This window comes from Protopterus annectens, chromosome 1.part2 (genome assembly GCF_019279795.1).
Source record: "Protopterus annectens isolate FY-2018-M chromosome 1.part2, PAN1.0, whole genome shotgun sequence".
NCBI lineage: Eukaryota > Metazoa > Chordata > Ceratodontiformes > Protopteridae > Protopterus > Protopterus annectens.
The window spans coordinates 954,773,776-954,799,660 of NC_056727.1; the positions used below are offsets into that span (position 1 = coordinate 954,773,776).

The following is a 25,885-nucleotide window of genomic DNA, read 5'->3' on the forward strand; positions in this document are numbered from 1 at the left end:
ATATGACGTCGGTCATGCGCTTTTATACCCTGATGCTCTGATGTCAGATCTGAGCGCCCATGACCGACGTCAGCCTAATACTTTGGTATTCAGGCCGACCGAGGACAGCGGACTACCCATAAGTAAGGACTGCAGCAATGTGGATCTTCGAACATCTACATTTATGGTAGGTACAAAACTGTACTTTTCGCTCCCTGCCCTTTGGTCTCACCACAGCCCCCAGGGTGTTCACTAAATGCATGGCAGTGGTAATGGTTCATTTGAGATGCCTTGGATTCCAAGTGTTTCCGTACTTGGACGACTGGCTCCTGACTGCCACCACCAGGCCTCTACTATTACAGGCCAGGGATGCCACCATTATGACTTGCTTGCAGCTAGGGATTACAATAAACTGGCAAAAATCTGCATTATCAGCCTCTCAGCATGTGAATTTCATTGGCGCCGAAATAAATACTGTCACAATGAGGGCTTACCTCCCCATAGAGAGTATCTCTAGACCTTACCCAAAAGGTCAAAATGGAGGAAAGATGTGGTTCTGAAAATCCCAGATAGTTTTTTAGGATGCACAAGCTGACTCTTCCCCCAGGGGCAGAGGGGGAAGCAGTAATGGGGAATGCAATCCACATGGCAGAGGAGGTCCGCAAAATATGGGCAACAGATTCTTTCCGAGGTAGGCCCTTAAAGCTCTCCTGAAGGGAGGCCCGTCTGTCTATCTCTGGAGGCAGTCAGGGGTCACTTATCTTTGTACCCAGAAGCCTGGATAGAAATAAAAGACAGGTGGGTACAAAGCATTGTATCCAGAGGCTACTCTATACCCTTTTCCTTCCCCATCCCAAACATAAAAAACATCCTGGACGTTCCACCCAGTCAAAGGGAACAGGCATCTCTAGAAATTCAAAAGTAGCTGGACAAGAGAGTCATCCAAACAGTCCTTGCAGACCAAATAGGATCTGAAACTTACTCAAGGTTCTTTTTATTTCCGAAGAAAACAGGGGCTGGAGACCCATACTGGATCTCGGCAGATTAAACAGATCAGTATCAAAAACAAAGTGTTCCGGATGGTAGCACTGCAGTCAGTATTTCCTTTTCTGGGAAAAGACAATTGGATGTGCTGTGTAGACCTCCAGGATGCGTACTACCACATAAAAATGGACAAGCCATCCAGGAGTCATCTGCGCTTTCAGCTGGGAACCAGTCCCTATCAGTTTCGAGCCCTGCACTTTGGTCTCACTACAACCCCCATTGTGTTCACCAAGTGTATTGCAGTGGTCATGGCTCACTTGAGAAGTCTAGAATTCTGATTGTTTCCATATCTAGACAACTGGCTCCTAACTGCCACCACCAAGCATCTACTATAAAAAGCAAGAGACACCACATTACTTCTCTGCTGTCACCTAGGAATCACTATAAATTGCGAAAAATCTGCCTTGTTGCCATCTTCGCGTATCTTCTTTATAGGGACAGATCTAGACACTACATACGTGATGGCAAAACTTCCTATAGAGAATTCTAGTTCTGAGACAATAAGTTTTGAACCTTCTCTCCAAGACAAGAGTACAAGCGAGAATGGTTATGCAAGTCTTGGGAACCATGGCAGCAGCAATAAATTTAGTTCCATTAGCACGCATGCACATGAGAATCCTGCGGTTGCTATTGTTCACTTAGTGGTCTTTGCAGGAACTACCTATGTTTCACCAAATTCTGGTAACAGAGCTCTGCAAAAAAGACTTCGCTGGTGGCTTCACTCCACTCACGTGATATCAAGTCTACCATTTGTCCTTCCACAAACTTTGGCCACAGTCACCACAGCCGCATCCCAAACAGGTTGGAGGGGACATTATCTGGGAAGGACAGTCCAAGGCACTTGGCAAGATCACAAGGTCCATTTGCACATCAATGTCCTGGAGATGAGAGCAGTGCTTTTGGCGTTGCAGGCACTTCAGGACTCTCTTCCACTGGGAACTATTGCAATACAGACAGACCGGTCAGTTGTTTGGTACATAAACAGAGAGGAACCAGATCCTACCCCCTTTGTCAAGAGACCCTGAAAGTGTGGCAGTGGACGACCTCCTCCCAGTGCTTTTTGATAGCAACGCACATCCCGGGGAAGTCCAACGTGATAGCAGACAAACTCAGCAGAGCGATTCTGATGCCTCATGAGTGGTCTCTAAAACAAGTAGTAGTGGAGATGATTTTCCACAAATGGGGCCAGCTGTGGTGCGACCTTTTTTGCCACATCCATGAATGCCAAATGCAGCAGCTATTTTGCCCTAACCCCCCCTCTGGGGGAGGTACCAAGGGATGCACTTGTACACAATTGGCCCTTGGATCTCCTTTATGCCTTCCCTCCCTTTCCTTTGATACCCAAAGCTCCTCAGAAAGCCAACTGATTGGGAAGCAATCTGATTCTCGTCGCCCCATACTGGTCTCATGAAATTTGGTTCCCCTTCCTTTGGCCTCATCTCCAGGAGGAGCTGTGGATTCTGGACCCAGTTCCAGACCTTTTGACTCGTATGTCAGGAATGCTCCACCCCTCTTTTCAGACCCTCAAATTGGCAGCTTGGCTGCTTCAATTCCAAATTTAGCCTGGCTCCCTAAACTTTTTTCTTCTGTGAAACATATCTTGATCTCTTCTCATAAGGCAACTATACATGAGCAAATGGAAAAGATTTTCTTCCTGGGCATTAAGTAATCACATTGATCCTTTTTCTGCTCCTATAGCTAACATTCTTGAATTTCTTATGAAGATATTTAATGAAGGCACAGCTGCAGCTACCATTCAAGTCCATTTAGCAGCAATATCCTATTTTCATGTAAATGATTTAGCCCCAAGTCTGATGTCTCACAGTCTATGCAAAGCCTTCCTGAAGGGCACTGTTCTATTAAGACCACCCATTAAGACCCCTCTTCTGCTATGGGACCTAAATTTTGTTCTGTCCTGTTTGATTCTTCCCCCCTTTGAACCTACATCATCTTGTGAGCTAAAGTTCTTGACATGGAAAACAATTATTTTAATTGCCATCACTTCTGCTAGAAGAGTTTGAGCTACAAGCATTATCAATAAAGCCTCACTACATGCTTTTCCACAAAGACAGTGTGTCCCTTCGAACAAACCCATCCTTCTTACCAAAAGTATGTTCGGAATGTAATTTAAATCAGTCGAAATATCTGCCAGTGTTTTTTTCCCAACTATGGCAACAAGGCAGAATATAGAGTACACCAACTGGATGTACACAGACAATTACGTTTCTACTTACATAGGACAAAGGACTTCAGAAAATCTGATCAATTATTTGTTTCATTTTCAGAGGCTAAAAAGGTGCTCCTGTATCTAAGATCACACTTTCAAAATGGCTATCAAACTGTATTACCTTTACATACAAATCTAACGCACAAAGATCTTCCCGACAAAGTCAAAGGTCATTCTACAAGAGCCATAGCAGATTCTTCTGCTTTTCGCGCTAGATTACCAATTGATACCATTTGTGCTTCTGCAACGTGGGCAAGGCCTCATACCTTTATCACACATTACAAAGTGGATTTGGCCTCAAGGGATAGGGCCTCCTTTGGATCCACTGTCCTGAAGAATATTCTTCCGTGAGCCGCCCAAGAAATATGGTGCTAGGGACGCTGTATCAACCAGTGAGGAATGAATGTGAGATAGAACAACATCACAAAAAGAAGATATGTACTCACCATAACGTTCCATGTGTGTTCATCTCGCCTTCATTCTTTCATCCCACTCTCCTTCCCCCAGCCATTTGGCTTCTGGAGGACCAAATGGTGCACATTTGGCAGATAATGTCCTCTGACCATCTTCATTGTATATAAAATGCGTCAAATAGTCTATTTGTAAACTATTATCAGCAAACAAGATCTGAAGAATTCTCTTAGGGCATGATGGGATAGGGGTACAGCCATGAGCCATTGGAAGACCTTGAGCTTTTGTATACGGCCGAGTCGGAACCAAGGATCGGTTCCGAACCCAACCTGCAAAGAATGAAGGCGAGAGGAACAACACACATGGAACGTTATGGTGAGTACATAACTTTTTTTTTTCTTCGTGTTTCAAGTCTTCTGGGAGCGCCACTATGGAAAAGGCAGACTATAGAGAAACTTAAAATCAAACTTTTAATAAAAATAAAGTAAAAACAAATCCGAGTGAAAATCACTGTAAGTAGCCTTCAGATATGATAAGCGTTTTTGGTTATTGGTCTTCAGATCGTATTGTCTTATGGATAGCTTAGTGTATAAAATCACTCCTTAGACCAATCCAGTCCCATTGTCAGCTTCATTTTCCAGTCACATTATCACCCAATCAAATGGATGAAAATGACATGCCTACTAGTCTGTCCAATAGTTTAGAAACTGTTCTTCAAGCAACTCTAAACATGAGTAAGGAAACTTTATGAATATTCATTCATACTGCAACCAATCAAAATTTCAGAAAGATGACGTGTGATTTTTTTTTTGTACTGCCAGTGGTTCTTCAGTTCAGTCAGGTGAATTGACTTATACACATAGCATTGAGGGATAAAGTGGAGGGAAAGAGGCTGTTCATTACTATGTCAATGAATTACTTTAGCAATACAGTATGAAGCTACTTATTCAATAATTGGGTCCCAAAGCAGATCGAAAAGCGTTATACTGAATAATGTCCTCTTGATTCATGTCTAGCACATAATTGTTTATATTTGGGGAATTGACTGACAGACAAAGCATTAAACAAACTGGCAAGGCTGTGTACGCCCTTGGATGATCTTTATTTCCATCTTTAAAAAAAGATAGAAGTACCAGCGTAATACTACTAAGTTTAAATGCAGCTGTAAATGCCATTCTAACCGGTCTGTACTGTATATCATTTTCTGAGTATGACAATGTAAAATGGTCACTGAAAGAGATCCCGTGGTTAATATTAATAACAACATAAAGACACAAAATAGTATTATACCCATTGAGACCTAACGTTGATACTATTATTTGCCAGCTTGGGATAACCAGTGGGAAACTCCATATAAACAGGCCTACAGCCTTAACGAGTAGTTCGTGTATTAAATCAGCTCACAATCAAATGTGAGGTAAAGGTGATCCTAGACCCATAGAACAACATTTACAAGCACGATGCACCTCAACTGCATATTGGCAAAAATGCCTTTCTATTGGTCATTCACACAGCCTTCTTAAGAAGTGGACAAATCCTCTCATTGAGGCCATTAATAGACAGCATAATACATATGAATTTTGTTAAGGTATAATAGTTTCCAATAGTCCAAAATACTTCCCAGTACTTGAAGGAATCAAGTCATCTTGACTACGACTACAGCTGTGTATACTTGCTAAACTTTGTAAAGATAGAAAATGTAGACATCAAGAAGAACGATAGTTAATTTCCATATTGGCAAAAATGCCTCTCTATTAGTCATTCACTCAGCCATAAAGCTCCCTTACTCATGTTTAGAGATGCTTTGACATAGCTTTGTATGTTAGGCAGAGATCTCCTCTGAGTAGGTGATGTACGACAGAGTAAAGCTGGAGTTTTTTGAGACGGTCTCCGTAGGGCGTTTTTTTGAGGCCAGTAATCCTCTTTGTGAGGTATTTCTGTGGCCTTTCCAGTTGTAGATGTTCTGTGAGGTCCATACCAAAAGGGGCTTTGTACTCTATAATGGGTCTAATGAGTGATGAGTAGAGGGGAACAGTGACCTCTTTTTTCTTGGATGAGAAACCTTTTGTGATGAGGTGTGCCACGTAGAAGGATTTCCTGACTACTGTGGCAATGTGATTATCAAAGGAGAGACTACTGTCCACCTGTGTCCCAAGGTCTCTTATCACACTTTCGGTTTTAAGTAGACTACCACCTATGTGGTAGTTCATGGGTACAGAGTTTTTACCAAAAGGGATGACAGTGCACTTTTTGGCATTGAGCTTGAGGCCATGGCTTTGATTCCAGGCATCTGTCTCAGTGAGACCCTTTTGTAGGATGTTCACATCATTCAGAGTTTTGATTATGGCTCCTAGTTGGCAGCCATCTGTGAACTTTGTTAGCCAAAGACCTTCTGTGTTAGCCTGTACTTCAGAGAAGTAGATGCCAAACAGGAGAGGACCCAGGACTGAACCCTGTGGTACTCCACTTGTCACTGGTCTGAAGTTGGATTTAGAGTCTGCTACTTTCACAGTGTGGGTTCTGTCAGTGAGCCAGTTGGCAACCCATTTTGTGACATATGGATCTATAATTCCAGAGTGGGGGATGGTGTTGAAAGCCTTGGCGAGATCTAGACAGGCTGTGTGAACCACCTTACCCTCATCTACGGCTTTGGTGACTGCTTCAAAGAAGTCCATCAGGTTTAGGAGACATGATCTGCCTTTTACAAACCCGAACTGGGTAGGGTCCAGAGTTTGGAGATTACCAATGTCATTGTTTATAAGTTCCATGATGATACGCTCCATAGCCTTGCAGACCAGCCTCATCAGGCTAATGGGGAGGTAGTTCCCGGAGTCTGTGGTGGCTCCCTCTTTGTGGAGTGGGATAACCGTTGCTGTGCGCCATTCAGCAGGCACAAAGCCTGAGGTGAGGCTATTATTGAACATGGTACTTAGGTGGGGTGCCAGTTCATTCTGTAGTTCATGTAGAACTTAGCCTGGGATGTTGTCAGGTCCCATGGATGCTTACCTGTGCAGCCGTGATTACAAGTACTTTGCATTCTTCCGATGTAGAGGTGGGCCCTGTAGGGGATGAGAGAGGGGTAAAGTTAGCACTGAACCTGTCTGCCAGGATGTTGGCAATATCAGTTGTTTCTGTATATTTAGTGCCATTGTGCTGTAACTCGGAGCATATCTGAGTGTTGCCATTCAGATTATTGACATAGCTATAGAATGCTTTGTGGTTGTCTTTAGCATCAGTGGCGATTTTGTTTTCGTAACTAGCTTTGGAGGATTTTATGAGGGATCTCAGCTTCTTACTGAGGCTGACCATGGAGTTCCTCCAATCATGGGATTTTACTCTTTTTTTGCAACAGTTTCTTTCTTGTGTTGTAGAGTTTGTTTATAGCAGGGGACCACCAGATTGGCTTCCTTTTTTTGTAGGATTGCATCTTGGTTCTGTTAGGGATTGCACGATCCATGCACTCATGTAAGTGCTTATAAAGTGCAATTGTATAAGATTCATCAGTTGTATCTCTATTGTCCTTCAGCATGGGTGTCGTGAAGTTTGCCACTTCTCTCTTAAGAAGCGTGAAGTTGGCTTTGGAGAAATCTTTTACAGTGGTTTCCCTAATGGGGGGTGGGATGTGGATGTCTAGGGTAATTTGCTTGTGGTTGGATCTGACCAACGAGGAATTGACCTCTGGTGTGGAACACCGGTTACCAATGTTGGTAATGACCAGGTCTAGGATATTGCTGCCCCTGGTGGGGGTGTGGACAAGTTGATCCAAGGCATTGGAATTTATGAATTCCAGAAAACGTTGAACACAGGAGTTGGTACATGAGTAGTTTTCCCAGTTCATGGTGGGGTAGTTGAAATCGCCCACTATTAGGGTGTTAGGTTGTACCCAAATATTTTCCAGTGTATCAAGAAATGAGGAGTGGGAATCCTGGGACATGGTGGGGGATCTGTAGCAAGCTACAGTTTGTATTGCGGTCTTGCCCAGAGTTAGTTGCACTTAGATAATCTCAGATGCATTATGCTGAGCAACTAGCCTGGAGGTGTGGATATCCTTAATGAATATGGACACGCCTCCACCTTTAGTGCTTTGGTCCAGGTTAGGTGGCCGAAAGGTGTGGTATGAATTATAGCCTGGTAATGCAGGGGTGCTCTGTGGAGCCTTGAACCAGGTCTCTGTCACTGCACAGATGTCGATATTCTCCATTTTAAGGAGTGCCTCGAGTGAGTGCATTTTGAGGTTTAGCCTTCTAGCATTAAGTAGCATTACCCTCAGATATTGTTTGCTTGTACCTGTTATGGTGGTGAATTTGTCATTTGAATCTTGCCTAACAAAGGCACTATAGGGGTGGCAAGAGCCTTAGCCAGTGTCCGGAATCCCAAGGGCGACAGGTGCAGGCCATCTCTGGCAAAGCATCGTGGTTTGTCGATGATGTCATCCCAGGCAGACAGATACTGGATCCCCTTAGAATGACACTAGAAGCTTAGCCAAATGTTGAAGTCAATCATTTTGTCCTTGTACTGTGGTATCATTCTGGGTGAGGGCAGGATGCTACTCAGGGATAGGGTCATACCTGCCTGGGTACAAGATCATAAAGCTCCTCCATGTCTCCCTTCATGTAGTCCAGGGAGGTACGTCTCAGGTCATTCACACCAACATGGACAATGACAGAGTCATATTTGTACTTAGCTGTGGAGCGACCTGAGTGCATGCGTTATGTGGAGGATCCTGGCACCTGAAAGGCAGCTGACAGTAACTTTCTCCTTGTTTAGCCTGGTGAGTGGAATATCAGTGTGCCTGACTATAGAGTCACCTATGACTAGAGTGTTGGGTACGTTGTTATGCCTTATGGGCTGGGGTTGAGTGGCACACTGTGTTTGTGGGCTATGTGTCATTTGGGTTGTGTTGGGGGGTGGAGGTTGCTTGCGTTTCTACTTTGGAGGTCCCTGTTGCTTGAGTAGATTTTTTTTGAGAGCCTCCGCAAATGTAGGTGTGTGTTTTGTGTTTCTGTGTGTGTGTTTTGGTGGTGTAGGTTTTGAGGGACTATGTGATAAGTGTGGTGTGGTGTAAGTGTTTACCTTCTCCTCATGACTGTCTAGTCCAGTCTTGTGTGAAGAGAGCTTTGCTTCCAGTTTGGTTATATAAGTGCATCTCTCACAGGTTGTAGTGTTGGGTGGTAGGAGGAGAGGGTTGTCTGTGTACATGAGGCAATTGCTGCATTATCCCAAGATGCCCAGATTCATCAGGTAGACAGGAGAAAACACCGGGAGTTCACCCTTAGACATGCCCGGATAGGTGCTTATTTATTAAGTACTAAAAACTGTTTTCCTCTAGATAAGTGAAAGTTGAGTGCTGTAGTAATTTGTAGCTTTATTTAGTGCTTACAATGAGTTCTGAACAAGTGCTGAGCTCAAAGAAACAGATTTGAGTACTGAACTGAATTACTAGAAAACTGGCTAGTTCTAAGAAACAAAATTAAGCTAGAAGGCTTCCCAACAACACAGAAAGGATTGGGGGCTCAGAAGCTTAAAAACAGTCCTGGATACAGCAAGTCTGTATCTGGACTAGACAACTTGTAGAAAAGGCAGGAAACAAGCTTAGAAAATATATTTTTTTTTTTTGTAAAATGGAAAGGAGGAAAGGAGGAGCAGAAGCTAACTGGGTTGACCTTCTCAAATGTTCTCCCTGGAATAGGTAGAATGAGGTAATGACACTAGACTAGGAGGAGTGTCCCAGATCAAGTTTACAGTAGGGGCGGGCAACTGCAAAGCCACCACGTCAGAACAAACAAACCCAACCAGATGCTTAACAATTGTAGAAAATTCTACGTAATACCTCACACACACTGAGTAAAATATAAGTGCTGTAAATAACTCAGAAATAAGCAAAAAACAGGATACTTAATGTTATAAATCACAGATTAGTTAGCTCAGAACCCTTCCTCCGACTAGCTCAGTGTGAAATGGCAGAAACAGTCACAAGTTAACTTCTTAAGTAACAAACCCAAGTAAACCCAGAGCTGTTGGACATGCTTCACTTAAAGAAATCCCAATCCCTCCGAGCTACACGCTCTAGGGACCTAAACTTTGTCACCACAATAAACAGAACATGCTGGAGGGATAGATTCCTGTCCCAGAGACTTCCCATACTCTGGAACAAACTACCCATCTATGTCAAACAAAGCTCCTCTTTAGCACTCTTCAAGAAAAATCTTGATGATTGGATGGGGGAGAGGAAATTCACCCCGGGGATCACTTCTGTGGCCCTGCTTGACAGGGGTACAGGAAAATAATTTTCTTGGGTGGCAAAAGCCAGGGTACCAATTGGCTAGGCTTATATAGGCACTAGGGCCAGTAGCCTAGTACCTACCTATGAACCTATAAGAACCGTTTCTAAACTATTGGACAGACTAGTAGCCATGGCCTTTTCATCGATTTGATTGGGTGATAATGTGATTGGAAGATGAGACTGACAATGGGACTGGATTGGTCAAAGGAGTGATTTTATACACTAAGCTAACCATAAGACAATATGATCTGAAGAAGGCCAGTAGCTGAAAGCACTTATCGTATCTGAAGGCTACTTACAGTGATTTCCACACAGATTTCTTTTTACTTTATTATTATTTTTTTAAGTTTGGTTTTAAGTTTCTCTATAGTCTGTGTTGTCTGTGGTGGTGCTCCCAGAAGATTTTAAACATGTTTCTACTTTTTGCTGTGGGACACCTTTAGCAGTTTGAGCTTTGCTTTGTGTTCCTCATCTTTTTTCTTCTGGTGAAGCCATTCTCTCTTGTTGATTTGGATGTATGCTTGGGATCATTGTCATGTTGAAAGGTGAAATTCCTCTTCATCTTCAGCTTTCTAGCGGTCACCTGAAGGTTTTGGGCCAAAAGTGACTAGTATTTGGAACTGTTTATAATTCCCTCCACCTTGACTAAAGCCCCAGTTCCAGCTGAAGTAAAGCAACCCCAAAGTATGATACTGCCACCACCATGCTGCACTGTGGGGATTGTGTTCTTTTGTTGATGAGAAGTATTGTTTTTGCGCCAAACTTTTTGGAATTGTGGCCAAAAAGTTCAACCTTGTTCTCATCAGACCATAACACATTTTCCCACATGCTTTTGGGAGACTTGATGTAATGTTTTGGAAATTTTAGCAGGGCCTGGATGTTTTTCTGTGTAAGAAAAGGCTTCATTCTTGCAACCCTACCCCATAGTCCAGACATATGGAGAATATGGGATATTGTTGTCACATGTAGTACACAGCCAGTACTTACCAGAAATTCCTGCAGCTCCTTCAGTGTTGCTGTAGGTCTCTTGGCAGCCTCCCTGACCAGTTTTTGTCTTGTCATCAATTTTGGAGGGACATCCAGTTCTTTGGAATGTCAGTGTTGTCCCATATTTTCTTCACTTTTTGATGACTGTCTTCACTGTGTTCCATGGTATATCCAATGCTGTGGAAATGTTTTTGTACCCTTCTCCTGACTGATACCTTTCAACAATGAGAGTCCTTTGATGCTTTGTAAGCTCTCTGCTAACCATGGCTTTTTCTGTAGCAGGCGACTGAGTACATGTCAGGAAAATCCTACTAGGACAGCTGAACTTTTATTTGCGGTTAATCAGAGTCTCTTTAATTGATGGCAGATGTGTACCTAAGAAGACTGAATGTTGTAATGAAATCAAAAGGCGCTTCAACGAAGTATTAGTTTAACGGTGTGCACACTTATGCAACCAGCTTATTGTACGTTTTTTATATTTTTCCCCTAACAGATTTGTTTTTCAATTGAATTGTACAGGTTACAGGTCACATTAAAGGTGGGAAAAGTTTTGAAATGCTTTATTGTGGCCTCTTTTTTTTTTATATCACAAAAACCTGGCATTTTAACAGGGGTGTGTTCACTTTTTGTATCCACTGAAGGCCTTTGCTGCACTTTCATTTCAAGGTGAAGGAAGTAAGTAGTAGACTTTAGTTGCATCCTTGTTGGAAGCAAGTCTTTTTCTGTCTCTGTCTCCCTCTCTCTCTGAAATCACTTCAAGGACATCTTTGTGTCACTTGCTTAAAGTTGACCAGTGAGGGATCATATTATCTTCTGTCATCCTGTTTGGTCATCATCAAGGGGTCTGCATGTAACCCTGGCAAACAGCTTTGCACTTGTCTTTATTTTTGATTGAAATCGGGGGGATTTTAGTGGTGTGTCTTGCACTCAACTTGAGTGGTATGCACTGGGGTGTAAAATCACCACCCAACCCAGATTTGAATCATCAGACATTGCTTGCTACCAGGAAGCAGCCCCTCACGTTCCCTAACTTATATGTTCAGTGGTAGCACTGTGGACTGTCATTGTTATTAATTTTTTTCCCAAGTGACACACAAAAACAAACAAGTAGTCCACAATGTTGCCAAAATATAGAAAGAAAGCTTAAACTAGGTAACTGAGAATACAAGAACAAAAATCATCAATTTCCAGAGTGATTAAAACAGGAAATACCAAGTATGGTAATTAAATATAACACAAAAATGTAGGTCCATTTTAGGATAACACTAAAATTGATGTAAACTTGTGATACTTTCCAGTCAGTGAACTGTTTCTCGAACTTAGGAGACAGCTTGTATGCATTTTAAGTACTGGTTATATTTGAAGAAAATCTTATCAAGGAAATCTTTTGCAGAGAATCATGATATAAAACTTTACTAAAACAGTGTTGCAAAGATACACTGCTGCACAGATATATTATATGCTTTAATATTGAATTTGCTAAGTTTCTCACTAATACAAGACCATAGCTTTTCATTGGGAATCCATGCCAAAATATGTGCATTTATCTGCATTTGGATTGTTGCATAATGAACAGGTAGGAAGAAAATTCATCACTTCTCCCAAGACCTTAGTCTAGTTCCTGCAAGGTTCAATTGTCCAGAATTAGGATGGTTTACTGGGTCCTCCATACCAGGACTTTGAGGCTACGTCCTTAACCTCAGGCAGTTTTATGTCTGTTAAGACATGGCCTCAAGGGTGTAGTGCTGCAGCCTTATAGAAAATTGCATGATATTAGTAGCAGGCCTGTATTTTACACACATGTCCCTGTATACCTGTGCCCTGTTGCCTGACATGCTTCTGTCACTCATTTGACCTCAGGTATGTTGGTTGGTCATAAGTAGGCCCATTCTAGAGCTGATTTGGGGGAGCTGCCCTTGCTTTCTTCATTTTGGAAGCAATCAGAGGTAAAAGTCTAAGGACTATAATTGTGATCGACCTACTGGTAAGTAATAATTTCTTCCCTGTTGTTTATTTCCAGTCATATGGAGTAGTAATATGATTATTTGTAGTGGTTAAGTTTATTAATAGAGTAGGCGTTGATGTCTGTCATGTTATTGTGTCTGGGATGAAGCAATGATACTTGGTACTGGGGGTGTTGAGTGAAGTTTTGAACTCATGACTTGTGCTTCCTTTACTTCATAGGGCATGTTTGACTGGTTGGATAATGCAGTTATCAGACTGTGTGACCTCTCTCCTGTTGGCACAGACATTGAAACAGTTAAGCAGCAGATCAACGAAATGAAGGTATGTAAGTTACTAAGGCTAATAGACCCTGTGACTGTTGTAGACTTTGTAGGGCTTGAAAGAAGCTAATTTTTTTTAATACAAAATTGTGCTTGTCATCATGGCGGAAAATGCAGGCTTTGCTGCATTATGATTTGACTTGTCATTGCATCACATCTACTTCCCCTGTTCATGTACAGATAAAGTATACTGTGTATAACAGGATGCGTCTATTGTGTAATGAAGGTGCCTGTTATTGTACCAGCATGTTTAGTTCATATCATAATTGGAAAGCACAGTCTTCCTTGCATTTACATAAGAATGGCCAAAGTTTCCTAAAAATATGAGAAAAAGAATCTCCTTACTACAGAAAAAAAATCTGATGCATTATGTGTTTAAGTACCTCGTCTCTTCTGCCATTCTTAAGAAGAATAGTTTGTCTAAAATAATGCTTGCTATATAAAACAGATGTACAGTGTTTCACTATTAAATGTGCCAGTAACACCAGTCAAGTGAAGATTAATTCTCAGTTTATCTCATCCTTACAAACTTCTGCTGGTAATAAAGTGTCAAGCTAGAAGTGAGTCATGTAAAACTGCAGCAGTTTCCTTCTGTCTTATGCCATCATCTGTAAATAAAGCTAAGCTTGGAGGTAATAAAAAAGTGTGAGAATGCTTACAGGTCTTGTGCCTTTTGACTGTTTTAGGAGAGACCCCTTGATGTGATTTTTAGATAGGTGTGGGGAAGAACTAGCCCCGGACTCTCTTCAGGTGCATAGCTTGCTTCATTCTTGCAGAGTGTAGGAAGCTCTTCATTCTTGCAGAGTGTAAGAAGCTAATGTAGTCTGTTGGGTCTTTGACTTACAAGTATAAGATCCATTGAGATTTATCCTGTAACTTCTGTAGACCTTGCAATCAACTAATGTACCATTTCGTGATCTTAATATCTGACTTCTTGTCAAATACATTCAGGGAATTACCCTAGCCCAATGGCATAGAGAGGAATGAAGCTCTGATTACAGCCCAGGTGTCCTGTGTTCAGTTAGTAGCATTAATGTCCGAGGGACTGGCTTGAGGAGGAGATGAGTCTCATTAGCAAAAGCCAGCTTACTCATCTTTGGGAGAAGGCTGCTAGTCCTGAGGTATTGGTAACACCTAGCAGTGGTTGGGTGTATTGCCCATCTGTAGTGACCACTTTGGTTAGTGCTGTGTCAGGCAGGGACTTTTCTTGGGCAAAGAATGGGAGGTGTGTGGGAGCACAGGCATCTTTTCTCCTGACTGTGCAACTGTATTGAATCAGCAGGCTGACCACTCCTTACCACCTGACTCTCACCACTAGAGAGCAGGGCTTCTCAGGCAGGAATGAATGGGTCATAGGGCTGTAATCTAGCCTGGAGATGCCCATTCCCCATTTCTACTGAATGTGCTGCTCAGGTGCAAGTAGTGGAGTCCTAAGGCACAGTAAGAACTAATTTAGTATGAAAGTTGAGAAAGGAGAGCTTACCAATAGGGATGTCTGCATCACTGTTGCTTTGCTTTGGTAGAGAGACAGCATATGTTTAGTCTTCGTTTTCTCCATGGATGTGTGTAAATTAGTACATTAAAGTAAGGGGGCATGTAAGGGGTGCAGGGGTTGCTTTTCAGAATGCTTTTTAAGGTATTTCAGTAATCCAAAGCTTTAGCCATTTTTGTGTCTAGTTAAAGATTCACCTGTTTGAGATTCTGATAAAATAGGAGAAGATATTCCTGCACATACCTCATAAAAGCTGCATGTACATGCATGGTTTTATTCCTGCATTTATGTGGCCTCCCTCCCCTCATGATAGTTGAGTTGCCACTGGCCACTCACTAGTTTCTCCCCACTCCTGTAGTCTTTCTCATTATTTAATCCAGAGTCACCAGGGCTTCATTCCTGTGTTCTACAAAACTTACTGTAAGGGAAATATGTTGACCTGTAACATTATAAAAGGATATGAAAAAGTTGTCATTTTGTTTTGTTTTTTTTCCTTTTTTTTTTTTGCATAGCATTAGGGTGCATGTCACCACTACAGTTGACATTGGTTTGTCTCTGGATGTGGTGCTGGATAAGGGGGGAGCTTACTGAGTGAACACACATTATTTTTGAACCTGTTGTAAATACATTGGTTTTAATGATACTTTCTGGATATTGTAAACATGAGTGTTCACCCTGTTCTCTCTCTCTCCAAAGTCTTCAGTACAATTTGCCACCAGTTTCTATTACATAAACTGCCCACCCTGGACGTCAGTAAAAACAAAATAGCCTGGTTCAAAAGTTATCTTGCTAGTAGAAGTCCATGTGTAAAATAACTGGTTACTTTTCCTACCTACTGACCTGTACAAATAGTCGTACGCCAAGGCTTCACTCTCCTGTTTAATAGTCATCAATGATATGCAAACAGCATCAAAGCAAGTTAATATTTTACAATATTTAGACAACTTGACTCTGGTTTTCTCAGCCCATAGTCACTCCCATCTGCAGACTATAATAGAAGATGTTTTTCAACCCACAGAGACCTGACTCTAACAATCCCAAATACTTGTAAACCGTAAATAAAACCATACTTTCCTCCCAGCTGGCACTCATTACAGCTACTAACACACTAGGTATAACTTTGTCTAATGATACAATACTGACCAAGTCAGACAAATTTGATTTGGGGTGATAACTGATGAAAACATACAAGATCATCACACCCACTACTTTGTCCAGAAGACCAGTCCAACATTTGGCCTACAAGGCTACACCCTTCCTCATTAACTGAATTAGAATAGCCAGTAAAGCCTGTCTTCTACCCAGTCTGTGCCTTCCTCATTCTTCACATGTCTATGTACTGGACAGTTGTCAAAACTAAGGCTTTCAAATTTGCTGCCGACTTAAAACTGTATACAAATAGCTCTATATCACACTGCTGTCTTGTTTAACCACTGCCCAAGTACTATTTTTCAAACCATGTAATTCCCTCTGTAAATAGGTGTATGTTATGTTGCTGTACATTTGTCTCTGACCTCTTGCCAAATGCCATTTCTCAGACAATATAAAAATTTTACCTAACGTCACCTGCATGTTTTTCAACATGTCCTTATTCATTCTATGTAAAAGTTGCTACCAGATCACATGTATATATTGAATACTTCCTTATTTTATGTAAATGTTGTTACTAAATGGCACATGTATATATTAATGTTTCCTTTCGTGTAATAATTTTCTAGAGCTTTTCTGTCCAGACCTGTGTTAGAAAGAGGTATTGTACCCATTTGCACATTTTTAGAAGTTAAGTGCGAACTTGTATGCTTTGGCAAACGATTAAAACTCCTGACTGGAAAATTGTAGACCATTATCAGAAAGTACTTGTTAGTGTTGTAAGATATGGTGTACTGCTATCAGTGATTGTGCTCTAGTACCCATTAACTGGACAGTTTCAAGATACATAGAATAGTAGTCAGCGTACAAGAAGAAGCTGAGTGTTGTACTGTAACAAATGAATACCTAACTTCAGCCATGGCAATAAAGAGCTTAATATGCAATTAACTATTTTTGATTCTCATTTCTAAACAGCAGATGACTTATGTGGTCTGTGTGGCATGAGTTTATACAGACATGCTACACCTGTACTGTGACATATGCTTTCTTATTCCAAGATGTGATTCAAACAACTTCAGTGGAATTTGATTATGATGTTAAATGGAGATAAATCATCTTATTACCCTTAAACATCAGTGCTTGTGTACCTGCTTCCTCGTACAACAAAAACAGTGATTGCCCAAGATGATGGTGCACTGTGTTGGAGAGTTTCTAATTTCCCCAATGTTATGTGACCATTGAGTTGGTATACTGTAGTTCAGTATAATGGAGGTACAGGGGGCTTACCCCCTGCAAATTAAAACAATCTACAATCAGTACTGTTGGATGAATCGTGCAGATCTTTTACTGTTTGGTATAATTGTAGAAATGATTTGTGAGTAATCACATTCTGTTCCTTCATAGTAGAAGTGGATTTCTTAAATGTACTTTGAAGTGGTTTGTGGTCAGACTCAGCTGTGGCATATTTTCTGTATCTATAGTCATGGAACTTTTTTGTGGTTAGACTCCACAATGACGTTTCCTGTTCATGTAGTTGTGGAACTTTTGACAACCAAAGACTATTGTCATAATTTCTTTTGTTGATTGTGCATAATGTGTGTAAGCATCATTCAGTGCTCTTGATGCGCAAGCAACTGGTCTGCCTTCCTGTAACAGCACTGCTCATAACCCTTGCTGACTTGCACCCCCTTGTATGATCTGAGCCAGTACGGTAGCTACTAACCTCTATAATAACTCAAAAACTATTTTCTTGATCTGTTGACCTATACTATATTGCTTTGTACCTTACAGCTTCCTTATGTACAACATAAACTTTACATGTGAGACTTTCTCAAGAATTTAAGTTTTGTTTGATAGGTTTTAGCATGTTCACAGTCACATGAACTTTTGTCGGCATCTGGAAGTAGAACATTCCCAATTAACAGAATTCAGTTATGGAACCTGTTTGATTCTTAGCTTCATTGAGCTTCAAATCCACAGTTAAAATCTGTCCAGCAACTTGATTAGCAGGCAGGTGTCATTTCCTGATTTGTTGCATCCCAGACTAGAAAGTCATTGTTAATGTTAGCTCCTCATGGGCCCTCAGTCATGTCTTCTACAGCTTGTTGCAACACTTCTGATGCTGATGAGATCTCATAACGTGGCCTTAACGTGCATCTGCGTAGAGTGACCCTGTGGTACAGAGGGATAAAGTCTTTGCATTTGCAGATGTTCATCATGTTTCACTGCTGCAGTCATTACACTTGGGTTATCCTGCCGTCAGGCGGTCCCGCCGTCGGCCAAAGTTCCAAAGTCTTGGTCCAGCATCGGTCGCCTCCTCCCTGACGTCAGTCTGTCAGGGATATATAAGAAGCAGCCGACACCATTTTCTTCAGTCTTTCTTCAGTCTTTCTTGCCACGCGGTGCCCGAAGCAAAAGCAGTTCGCAAGTGCTGGTCGGCCAACTCCTGAGATATCAATTTCGAATTTCAGAACCGAAGTCTTCAATAAAGCTAAGTACCCCGTTGGGGAAATGTTTTCTTGCCTCAGATCGATGTCAGTAAAAGTTAATAATTGTATTTCTTGTGGGAAGCAAATACCTCATAAGGATTTTCATTCTTACTGTATTCCATGCCTAGGCCTAGATCACAATGTCACTAGTTGCCGGTTTTGTGCTAGATTTAACAAAAGCACTATTAAACATTGGTTTGATTTTGCTCGCCATTACTTTGGCCCAAGGTTTAATTATACCATGCCGTCGGAACAACCGACAACCGAAATTCACAAAAACGCAAAGATAAGGACAGGCAACCGAGGCCCAAAACTGATGAAGCCTCTTCTAGGCCAGTCGCCGGTTCTCACTGAGGCGCTTTCGCAGCCCCTGACACCTGCTACCTCAGAGCCACAGGCCGCGACCGACTCCCACATGGAGTTGCCTAGGCCTCTGGATACTCAAGGTGTTGGACCTACGGAGACTAACCCTTCAGATGGGTCCAGAGCTGTTGAGCAGGCATCGGCTTCTGAGGGTGTTTTCAGACCTTCACAACTTACCATTGCATCTACAGCCAAATCTATAACTACTTTAAAGACAAAGAAGCAAGTACAGTATTCACCTGGACAGGCCTCCATGCCTAAAAAACAGATGCTCAAAATGGCCAAAGACTTAATTACTCTGATCAGGGGTTCCCATCCCCCTCCTGATAAAAGGCCTAGGCAGGATACAGACTGTGATTCCCCTGACCAGGTTTCTATATATTCCGATTCCTCTTCAGACCAGGGATACTCTTTACCCCCCTATGAGGACTCTGATGCTGAAGAATCAGTTCCTTCAGCCTCTCCTCCTGAGGATTACTCTTTTGGGGAAACTTTACATACCATGAGGGAGCATTTCCATTGGGAGGGCCAGGATTACTCAGAATCCAAGAAAAGGCTCAGAGACTTTCTTTTATTGCCTCAGCACAGGCCCCTTGCTATTCCGCCAGTGTTGGATATTGTGGACGATGTGTTCTCTGAATCCAGTTTAAATCCAAATATACCCCCTGCCTACAACAGGAGTTTCGATGGTGGGCACAGGCATGTCACCTCAACAAGGGTCAGCCTTTCACTCTTCCCACAACCAAGCAGACTTTAACAACAGATGCTTTGGATTACGCCTGGGGAGCACACATGGCAGGAAAATGTATTCAGGGCAAATGGACCACAGACCAAATGCATCTTCACATCAATCAGAAGGAGAGGTTGGCTGTACAAAATGCCCTAACAGCTTTCAAGGACCTTCTGCATCCAGGACAATTACTATTAAAGACGGACAACACCACCGTAATGTGGTACATAAGCAAGGGGGCACTCATTCTTACCCCCTATGCAGACAAGCCATGAACTTGTGGAGCACAGCTATAACTTATCAAGTTCATCTGCAAGCACAATTCTTGCCAGGAAAGAAAATCTGGCAGACAACTTAAGCAGAAACATCATGGATCCTCATGAGTGGAAATTAAATCCACAAGTTTTCAGCATGGTATTACAAAAATGGGGGGTGCCCGAACATAGATCTCTTTGCCTCACCACTGAATTGCCAACTACAAAAATTCTGCACAAGGACTTATCACACACAAGCATGGAAAGTGGATGCTCTTTCGTTCAGCTGGAAAAGCCTAAGCGTTTATGCCTTCCCACCTCTGCCTCTCCTTTCAAAGGTACTCCTAAAAGCCAGACAAGGCAAACCACAGATGATTCTGATTGCTCCAGACTGGCCACGCCAGCATTGGTACCCAATCTTAAAGAATTTAGCTCAAGGGACCACCTTGGATTTTGCTTCAAATTCCACACCTCCTGACTCAGCAAAACAATCAGATCCTGCACAGTCAGCTCAAAACTTTATCCCTGGCTGCATGGCAGATTCATTAGCCAAACAGACAACACCTCTATCTAAAGCTGTTATGGATGTCATTTTGGAGGCCAGGAGGCCTAGCACCAGGAAATCATATTCAGAAAAGTGGAAGAGATTCTGTGCCTGGAACCAGGCTCAAAGCCTTGACCCTCTTGTCCATAACATCCCTCAGATACTACAATACTTAACTGAGATGCTGGACAAAGGACTATCCTTCTCATCCATTAAGATCCACGCTTCTGCCATTTCGGCTCATTACAGCACAGACCCTCCTATTTTCTCTCATCCATTGCTAAAGCAGTACCTCAGAGGGGCTAAAAACATAAGACTGCCCCGGAGAGCACCAACTCCTACTTGGGGACCTCAATTTTGTCTTGGAAAAACTCACTTTACCTCCTTTTGAGCCAGCCAATTCAGCAGAATTAAAATATATATCATGGAAAACTGCTCTGCTACTGGCAATAACCTCAGCACGAAGAGTCTCAGAACTACAGGCACTAATGGCAGTGGAGCCTTTTATCATTTTCCACCAAGACAGGGTTTCTCTAAGAACAAACCCTTCATTTATGCCTAAGGTGGTATCCAGTGTGGCTCTTAACCAAACTATTCACTTGCCAACATTTCATCCAAATCCCCAGAATAAAGGGGAGAGTATTCTACATTCCTTGGACATACACAGGCAATTACACTTCTATTTGGACAAAACAAAAGCTTTCAGAAAAAACTGAACAATTGTTTGTATCTTATGCTGCAAGATCACAGGGAAAGGCTATTTTAAAGCAGACCATTTCAAAGTGGATAGGACACTGTATCAGGTTCTGCTACACACAACATGGGAAACCTGTACCATCTAACATTAGACCACATTCCACCAGGGCAACTGCAACTTCTACTGCCTATCTTAGAGGAGTACCTACCAAAGACATTTTGGAAGCTGCAACATGGAGTTCAGTGCACACCTTTACCAAGCATTCTTACTTGCCTCTTTACTCTAGATCCAGAGCTGGCTTTGCCACTGCAGTGCTGCAGGGCCTCATAGCCACACCAAATCCTCTATAGAACCAGCCACCCTTACTCAGCTTTGGGATTCTACCCAAGTGTAATGACTGCAGCAGTGAAACACGATGAACATAGTACAGTTTTGTACCTACCATAAATGTAGATGTTCGAGTGTCTTCACTGCTGCAGTCCTGGTTACCCACCATCCCCTCTTTCTTAGCTGGGTCTTATCTATAACTTTTTACACTATACTACCTATGTGGTGTATTTGCTGGTTAATGAAGCTTTTGTTTTTACCTTACTGTATGTTTTGTAAGCAATATGTATTGCCTATTTTTTGGGGGCACCTGACATCTGGGGCAAGAAAAACTGAAGAAAATGGCATCGGCTGCTTCTTATATACCCCTGACGCACTGATGTCAGGGAGGAGGCAACAGCAACCGACGTCGGACCAAGACTTTGGAACTCTGGCCGACTGCGGGACCGCCTGATGGCAGGATAACCCAAGAGTAATGACTGCAGCAGTGAAGACACTCGAACATCTACATTTATGGTAGGTACAAAACTGTACTTTGTGTTGCCACCCATAGTACTTTTTAAGTTTTTCACTACATCATTACATTTTTTGAAATGTACTGTGCTGAGAGTACTGGAATGTGCACACGTTTCCTTTGCATACACTGTACTTGTAGTCATAATTCTGTGGTGTCAGAAACATGGATTTCTTTGCTTTGCCATGGTTCCCGATTTGTAGTCCAATTGGAAATCACCTGCTTCCTCATAGAACAAAAGCAGAGATTGCTCAAGATGGTAGTGCACTGTGTTGGAGAATTTCTCATTTCCCCAGTATTATGTGACCATATGTTCAGTATCTATTGAACTAGTGGTACATGTGCTGGAGGGGCATGCAGCTGTGGATGGGAAAGAGTATCTAACATTAGCTGTCCTGTTCCGGGGGAATGAGGTTGTCTAGACTTGCTGCAGTAGCAGTGTTAAGAACCTGATAAAACTTTGTGCTTGGTTGGGATGTTGCACATGCGCAGATGCATGCATATACCTCCTAAAGGCAGCAACTGCAGAGCTTACCATCATGGTGGTGGAGGAAAGGGCACATTCCCGTAAAGTAGTATGACCTTGCTGTATTTTCCTTAATCTCCTTATTGACCCAGTATGTATGCCAGGTTGAGCCCGGGACAGGCCTAGGCAGACCCAGTAGGTCAGGGGAGAAAGTAGAGACCCTGGTGACAGCTGATGATCTGGCTGGAGGAGAAATACATCTGTATCTGGCAGAAGGTGTATTAAATATACAAAGTTAAGAACTTGCATCATCCAGGTGGATTTTCTAGACTCCCTGATTTGCATTAAGCAGAAAAATGTGTATTGCATTAGGGATAGTTGGAAGCCCTTCTTTACTAGTTTGCAGTGATATGCTGTCATTTGAGCTGCTTATTAAGATCTTTTGGATCAATATCAGTTCTTACTTTTGTCCAATTTGACCTCAGTCGCCATATTGTTAAGTCTTTCCTTAGGTCTTTTGTGACTGTTACTCCTGGGGACTTAAATCTTGCTCAGTATTAAATTTAAGTACAGTGACTACTCTCTATAAATTTATGAATCGTAGGAACTGCTTCAGGTGATATCTTTATATGGTATTCTGCTTGTAAGCCTTCAAACAAATCAGAGTACTTCCGAATGCCACTCATTCTGAGCTAACAGATTCTGATTTATGACTTATGCTTCTCTGTATGCAGTAAAGCATTAATTACAGGAACGTTTTTCTGCATTTCTTTGCTACACTGGGCTTTGACATTTGAATTCTGAGAAACTCTTTGTTTTGAATTCTGCACTCACCTTTTGACTGTCTTGAAAATGCATTAGCTTTAGCATTGCTCATCTGTTCATATTGGCTGGCTTCACAATGTTTTGCAGTCCTTCAAACATATTATCACAGCCAGCTTCAGCATGTCTCCAGTATCATTAGACTTCATAATTTGGCTACAGACTGGTCAACCAGCATGTATTGCAAAATTACTTAGATCTGATTTATGTGTGTGTTGATGAATGTGCTATTTTCTTTCAGAGAAAAAAAAGTTGTGTATTACACTTTGAAAATAAAAATATGGATTATCATTATTCTGTAAGCAGATAGTACTCTCTGCTTGAACGTACATTAGTTCTTGGGATAAAAAAACAGAATCAGTTGGGTCATAGGATCCAGCATCGGATCCGAGCCAGCAACTTTGCAGACAGCTTCTAGGCTTGAGCTCCTCCCACTCCCATGACCTCTTGCTGCCCTCTAACCCCTCAGATCTTGTTTGCCGTGCTCAGCTTCAGACGCAGATTCTCTGGCTTGAATCTCCAGGGTGGATAAGTAGCAATTTTTTTTTTAATTTTTCTCTTCATTTCTCCCTTTTTAGTGGTTAGTGTTTTCTAGTTATATTATTGGTAGTATTTACTCCCACATCCCATTTTGCTTCTTGGTTGTTTGTGTGTTTTGGCACATTTTTTGTTTTGGCCATTTATTCCTGTAGTTTTATAATTCTGTAGTTTTATAGTTTTATAATTTATAGTGTGACTGGTTGTTTTGGGTTTGACTGTAGCTTTTCCTTCTTGGTTTCAGAGTTCAGCATGCCCCTTAGGTTTTGGTGTATTCTCATCCCAGCATGTCTGACAAGCCTCTTGGTTTCAAAAGGTGCTCCTCATGTGGTCGAAAGATGCCCATGTCTGATTTGCAATTTGGAGTGCTTTTATTGTTTGGGCACCGACAACCTGGAGGTTGAATGCGACATTTGTGCTGCATTCAATCCCTGGGCTGTGGTCAAGCACTGAAACAAACTTCTGTTAAAAGGTTTAGCCGAAGGGGGTTCATTGGCTTAGTTCCTGGCCAAGCCTAGACCCTCCGATCATAAGAAGAAACCCCCCTCTTTTAGGTTGTTTAAAAAGGCCAGGCTGTCAAATCCCAGTTCCTCAGATCCAACTCCAGCCTCTGCCTAGTCAGATCTGATGTCCTAGGATCCTAGGTCCCGCAACTCTCTGTATCTAGGGCTTCCACTCTTGAGGTCCTCAGATCCGAGGTCACAGGAATCTGTTCCAGGATCCAAGGCCTCCAGATGTAGGCCTTTGATCCTGCCAGATCCACACCAGCCACGGATCCAAGTCATGTGGGATCCAAGCATTCATATCCTCATTTGCTTTTGGATCTGAGGCGGTTGGATCCAGGATCGGTGTCGGATCCCACAATTATTATAGAGGACTCCCCATCTGGTTCTGGCTTGGGGCAGTCCCTTTCTGCTTCGAAGCACAGGAGTCTGTCTTTGGACAGACAGGGGAGGTCTGTGGGCTCCAGACATCCATCTCCAGCTAAGTCCTGTGCTTCGTCTAAGTCCTCTAGGGGCTTGCTCCAAACTGATATGGACAGGATGATGAGGTCCTTTCTTAAGGCTCAGATTGAGTTGGGGGCTTCTTGCGTCCCCTGCCCATCTGGCCAAGGGTCTATCTCCTACCCGTTCGCTGGCTGTAGAAGAGGACTTTTTCCTCCACGAGAGTTTCCTCCCCAGCTGTCCAGGAACCGCCCCTGCACCCCAGAGCGGACTCTTCTTATCCTATTTTCGGTCAGCCCTCTCGAACTAGCCTTCAGGCGGGTGTCACCCCCCCCCTTGTGGTCCCCCTCTCATACGAATCCTCCCCTGAGCCCCCTCCCCAATCAGAGGAGGTGCCTCGAAAGAGATCATGCAAGAGGAGGCACCTAGACTCCCCAGCGAGTCGTTCACGAAGGATACGGACCATCATAGAAATCTTCAAGCTTAAAGGGGGATGGTCTTTCCTTCCCCCATCCTCTGCGGAGTCCATGTTCTTTCAGGCTTTTGGGACAGGACCTTCTGCCTCCTGGGCCCCCCCCTTGCTGATTAAGTTATAGACCTTATTGCCAGCAGGGCATGGAAGGAACCAGATACTGTGGATCCTGTTCCCAAGTGCACCGATAAATTTCTTTGCCCCCTCTTCTGACAAACAGTTCTGATCTAAGGGTGTGCCATTTGATGCTGTTGTGGTAGCTGCCACCACCAAGAAAGTGCTGTCAGAGTAGAGTATGTCTGTTCATTCCCCTAACCAAGAGTCCCGAGCAATTGACAGACATGGAAAGGGTATTTGCCTCGGCTACCTTTGGTCTGCGGACACTTAACTACTTGGCACATTTCACCCGACTCCAGAGGGACGTGGTCAAGGAGTTTACCCCATCCCTTTCTGAGTTGCTTCCTGCCAGGGAACTAAGTAAGGTGTCCCCCAAGCAGTCTACCCTCACTTTCCTGGTTAATTCCTCAATGAGGCTGATTGCCAATGCTGCGGAAGGTGCCTCTTGAGCAGTCAGTACAGGCATTGCTATTTGGTGTCACACCTGGTTGTATCTGTGTGGATTTGTGGTGTCCTTTAAGGCTTCCTTCTGCAACACCCCCTTTAACAAATCTACCCTCTTTGGCCCTTCGGTCAAAGAAACACTCACCCACAGTGAGCAGAAAGGCAAGACCTTGTCGACTGTGGAAATCAGGTTTTCTACCCCTAGCGCTCCTTCTCCAAGATGCAGTGGGGGGCCAGGAAAATGTGGTTTCGCAAGTCACAGTCTGCCTTTCAAGACTGTCAGGATGAGTTGTCTCCTAGAGGTCATGTGAGAGGGCTTAATGGCAGACACCGCCCCAGAGGCAGAGGGGGTCTGCAAAATCAGGTCT

The 25,885-nt window shown here is 42.8% G+C and overlaps 1 protein-coding gene across 1 annotated transcript in view; it reads left to right on the top strand.

Annotated features, from left to right (window-relative positions):
* The window catches only part of LOC122792184 (microtubule-actin cross-linking factor 1-like), a gene marked incomplete in the record, with an annotated part of 3,579,694 nt that overhangs the window by 2,999,716 nt on the left and 554,093 nt on the right, over positions 1-25,885 (top strand). The window contains 1 exon segment of the mRNA XM_044059907.1: positions 13,116-13,217. Coding sequence (XP_043915842.1) covers positions 13,116-13,217 — 102 coding nt within the window.